This window comes from Sardina pilchardus, chromosome 11, assembly GCF_963854185.1.
Source record: "Sardina pilchardus chromosome 11, fSarPil1.1, whole genome shotgun sequence".
In the NCBI taxonomy this organism is placed as follows: domain Eukaryota; kingdom Metazoa; phylum Chordata; class Actinopteri; order Clupeiformes; family Clupeidae; genus Sardina; species Sardina pilchardus.
This window is the reverse complement of record NC_085004.1, coordinates 26634990-26639989: the sequence shown is the minus strand read 5'-3', so window position 1 is coordinate 26639989 and position 5000 is coordinate 26634990. Positions and strand designations below refer to the sequence as shown.

The window sequence follows — 5000 nt, the reverse complement described above, 5'->3', positions numbered from 1 at the left end:
CCCCTTTGTTTACATTTCTTAAGTCTGCATGCTTTTGCATTATTGTGAGCAGTAACTGCCTGTCATTTCCAAGGCCGTGTTACTGCGTTTTTGATGACAAATGTGTGTGTGTGTGTGTGTGTGTGTGTGTGTATCTTTGCAGGCTGTTTTAGAGAGCACTTGGCCGTCCAGCACCAGAGGTGGCTACTTCCTGTGGCTGAAATTGAGGAATGTGGTTCTGGGTGTTGCCCAGTTCAGACAGGCTCTAAAGAAGCATCAGCAGCCGTCTGCACACACACCTCCCTCAGGTAAATCATGCTCATGTTCACACACACACAGACACACACACACACACACACACACACACACACACACACACACACACACACACACACACACACACTCACACATACACACACACTCATATACTCGCATTCCAGTAACACCCACACACACCCATCCACACACACACATAGAAACTCAGTATTCTTACTACTCTACACACACACACACACACACACATAGAAACACAATACTCTTATAACTACTTCGCCCATACACAAACACACACATACACAAGCACAAACTCATCTCACAGTGTACATACGTCCTTCTGCACACACGCCTGGTGACAAACTTAAGCATGTGTGGTTTTCATGATGCCATGCCTGCTTTTTGTCAGTGTGAACTTCCACATCATTGTATCTGGGAGCTGCGGCACCCACAAAGCTCGTTGTGTGTTGATGGTGCTTGCACTGCTCTGCTGTGACAGTCTGCCACGGTTCAGATTTGTGGAATGTTGTGTGTGTTGTGTTGACTCCAGGAATGTGTATGTGTTTGTGTGTTGTTTGTGTGTTTGTGTGTGTGTGTGTGTGTGTGTGTTTGTTGTTGTCTCTGACTGCAGACGGCAGTGATTTGGACGCTCTGAGTCAGGGCAGCATGGACAGCTCCAACGAGACTAACCCTGCTGACCTTATCAAAGTAGAGGCCACTGACGATAGATCTAGCACAGGTACAAGACCCTCCGAAAACACAGATACACACACACACACACACACACACACACACACACACACACACACACACACACACACACACACACACACACACACACTGCCCAATTCTTTTCTACCATTACTTCACTCCTTCACTCTTGTCTTCCACTCAATGGTCTGCCCCTTCCCCTTGCTCTGCGTGCTTGTGTATGCGTGTGTGTGTGTGTGTGTGTTTGTATGATTCTTTGTGTGTGTGTGTGTGTGTGTATGCGTGTGTCCTGCATGCAGCCAGCATGGGCAGTGTGAACGGGGACTCTTGTGCAGCTTGCTCTCTGGGTGTGTGCTCTGATTCGGACACACCTGCTCTGCACTCAGGTAATTCTCCCTCCCTTCTGCACTCTTCCATCATCACCCTCTCTCTCTCTCTCTTTCTCTCTCTCTCTTTCTCTTTCCCCCCATTGTGCCCTTTCTCTCCATCCTGACAATGTTACGCTCTCCTGAGTAATAACCTCACAGTCCTGTTTCTGTGGATCGACCGATCTCTTTCGCGTCAGTAGTTTCAGTCTCTAAGTCAGTATTATATATGGTGTAGATCTTGTCCCCCCAGGTCTTATACAACCCCCCCATTTTCTATTATAACCCCCCCCCCTCAATATTCTCCCAGCTCCCAGCACCCCTGAGCTCATCGTGCTGTGGGTCTTCAGAGGCTTGAGAAACACAACTGTACTGTATCTAAGCATTTCGTGACCCAGCCTCATCATCAGTGCGTTGGAGTTTGGCTCGCTGCTTTATGCGGCAGTCCAGTGGTGGCCTGCTCCATTGAGATGAGGTTGCAGGTGACGTGAAGATAGTGTGTGTGCGTGTGTGTGTGTATGCTAGGATCACTATGCATATAGAATCACCAGAATAAAAGATTGATAGGCTTTGAATAAAGGAAGGTCTGATTTAGCTTCACCGAGAGCATTGATAAAATCAGTCACGCTGCCGGCCCAGAAGGTCAGTCATCAGCCAGCACTCCATCATACATACTGAGAGAGAGCCAGTGATGACAAGGGATTGTAGTAAGTGAGCATTTGGTAATGTTGTTGGGGAATAATGTGTGCCTGTGTGTGTATGTGTGTGTGTGTGTGTGCGTGTGTGTTTTTCCAGGTGACCAGTCAGATCTGGGCTACAACTCACTGTCTAAAGAAGAGGTGCGGAGAGGAGAGACCATCCCCGAGAAGGAGAAGAGGGAGAGTGACTGCAGCTCCTGTGAGAACAGCACACACACATGCACATGCACACACACACATGCACACACACCAAAACCCTACATGCACAAATACAGTACATTTCACATACACTGTATGTGCACACAACAAATCCACAAACAAAGCAACACACAACACACAGTTGAATTATGCTGCTCTCTGGTGGAAGAAAATAAAACTGTAAATACAGTTGTTTATCATGTGTCTCGTGTATCTCTGTTTGTGTGTGTGTGTGTGTGTGTGTGGGTGTGTGTGTGTCTGCTTGTGTGTGTGTGTGTGTGTGTGTATATGTGTTTGTGACTTTGTGTGACACACTTTTGGTGTTTCTGGTGTAGTGTCTGAGACAGAGAGTGCCAAAGGCAGTGGAGACTGTCTTCCACAGCTGGACTTCCCAGCTCCTAATCAGCCGCGTCCAGGGATCGTCCGTGGCAACTCCTGCTTTGATGGGCCTGCCCTTAAAAAACAAGAAAGCTCCTCAGGTCAGTGTGTGTGTGTGTGTGTGTGTGTGTGTGTGTGCGTGCGTGCGTGCGTGCGTGCGTGTGAAAGAGACCATAATGATGTGCCATGTAGATGTTTCTCTACACCTCCCCCTCTTTTCCTGCTTATCACTTCTTTTCAGTTTCTCTCTGTTGGCTCCCATCTTTTTAATCAGCACTCCTTCTCTCCTCCTCTCTAGCCGTTGCTGGTCTACTCTTCTCCTCCTCTTTAGAGGACATCGGGGTCATGCAGGGAGGCAGTCTGCATCGTCGCCTGGGTAACCTACGCGAGAAGACCGACGGGTTGGTGGAGGAGCCTGGGATGAGAGGTCGTCGCCATAGCGGCGACTCGGCCACCCCCACCGGCGCCGTGCTGGGCCTGAGCCTGAACCAGGGCGAGACGGACCCGCGCAAGATCGCCCGCAACCTCGGAGACGACGCCAAGATCCTCTCGGGGAGCCTGCGCAAGAGCCGGCGATGCGAGACGCTGGGAATGAACAGCAAGCAGGCGCACGCGCTCCTGCGCGACGACGAACCGGCGGTGCACAGGCTCTCCCTCACGACCGCAGAGGACGCCGAAGAGGACCCGGACTCCAGCGACGAGGAGGGGACCGACGACGACAAGGTGGACAACGACCTGGCGGCCATCTTCGACCTGGAGGACTTGGACCTGGACTCGGAGAGGCCGGCGGGGTCGCGGCGCCAGTCGGTCCCGGTCCTGCTGGGCATCCCGGCCAAGCGCATGGGCATCGAGACGGGCTTCGACCCGCTGTCGCTGCTGGCGGCCGAGACGGAGTCGGAGGCGGCGGAGGTGTCCAGCGAGGGGGCCGGCGGGGACCGGACGCCCCCGGGGATGCGGCGCGACCTGGCCGAGGAGATCGAGATGTACATGAACCACATGGGCAGCCCGCTGAGCAGCCGCGCGCCCAGCAGCGTGGACCTGCGCTTCCCCGCCAGCCCAGCGGGGGGCGCCGCTCACCACCACCAGCAGCACGAGGCGCGGCGCGGCAGCCTGCCCCACTGCTCGTCCCGCGCGCTCTCCGTGCCCCGCTCGCACACCTACCACTCGCACCAGCAGGTGGCGCACTCGCACAGCGCGCAGAGCGTTCGCTCGCGCACGCCCCAGGCCAACACGCCGACCCACGCCAGGGCCCGGCTGTGGTCCACGCCCGGGTATCCGCCCGACGGGGGGGCCTCTCAGCGGGGCGAGGAGAGGGACCGGGACCCCCACTCGGACCTGGCCTCCCCGCCCCCCTCTCCCTCGCCCTACTCCTCCTCCTTCGGGCTGGACACTCTGCTCACGCCCTCGCTGGACGTCTTCAAGAGCAGCATGGTGTCGGCGGGGAAGGGTGTGGCCGAGAAGGCCAGCCGCTGGTACTCACGCCTGGCCACTTACACCACTCCCACCAAGGTACACACATGCACACTCTCGAATACAAATACATACCCTTAAAGAGGAACTATGCAGGATTGGCGATTTCATCTCTGGTTTCGGTTTCGTTTTTCGTTTTCGCTCGTTTTATGCTTGCATTTTCTCTGCAGAGCTTCCCCGACAGCTTTAGCGTGTATATTTATACATGTATAGGCTATATTTAAATATATAAATTGCAAGCGTGGTTCTTCATCTCAGACTTCCAGATGTAAACAAGGAGCGATCGTCTCCTGCAGAAAGTTGCATAGGGTCTTTTTAAATGTAAACGGAAACATATTTATATTATAGCACATTTTAATCATACACAATGGTCATTCAATGTGCTTAAACTCAAAGATCCCTCCTATACCTGATGGCATTCACACACACATACAATAACCATGTACTGTACATACCCCATCATATCGACTCTTCTGTCTATTTAACTACAACACTGAGATATAAACAGGTACCCTCGGTAGACTTCATTTACATTCCATAAGAATGAATTATCCAGTGAATGATCCTGTATGTGTGTGTGTGTGTGTGTGTGTGTGTGTGTGTGTGTGTGTGTGTGTGTGCAGGACATGAGCTCAGACCAGTTGAGTGTGGAGGATGATGACGAGTGTGATGGGGAGGGAGAGGAAGTCTTTCTGTCTTCTGACGGGCCCTTCTCCCCACGGCGACCGGGCCCTAGACGCAGCCCCCGCCGGAGCCCCATGCGCAGCCCCGCCGCTCAGGCCAGCGCCAACCGCCGCAGCAGTATACACACAGGTAGGTGTGTGTGTGTGTGTGTGTGTGTGTGTGTGTGTGTTAATGTATGTACTGTACTTCTGTGTGCTTGTGTGTGTGTGTGTGTTGTGATCAAGTTGATGCCCGTTAACCATCA

The 5000-nt window shown here is 52.9% G+C and overlaps 1 protein-coding gene across 1 annotated transcript in view; it reads left to right on the top strand.

The window, feature by feature from the left end:
* The window catches only part of LOC134095471 (C-myc promoter-binding protein-like), a 45197-nt gene that overhangs the window by 32481 nt on the left and 7716 nt on the right, over positions 1 to 5000 (top strand). Inside the window, exons 18-23 of the mRNA XM_062549031.1 lie at positions 143 to 287; positions 884 to 991; positions 2124 to 2225; positions 2560 to 2703; positions 2901 to 4111; positions 4696 to 4885. Of these exons, the coding sequence (XP_062405015.1) occupies positions 143 to 287; positions 884 to 991; positions 2124 to 2225; positions 2560 to 2703; positions 2901 to 4111; positions 4696 to 4885 (1900 nt within the window). The remainder of the gene's footprint in view (positions 1 to 142; positions 288 to 883; positions 992 to 2123; positions 2226 to 2559; positions 2704 to 2900; positions 4112 to 4695; positions 4886 to 5000) is intronic.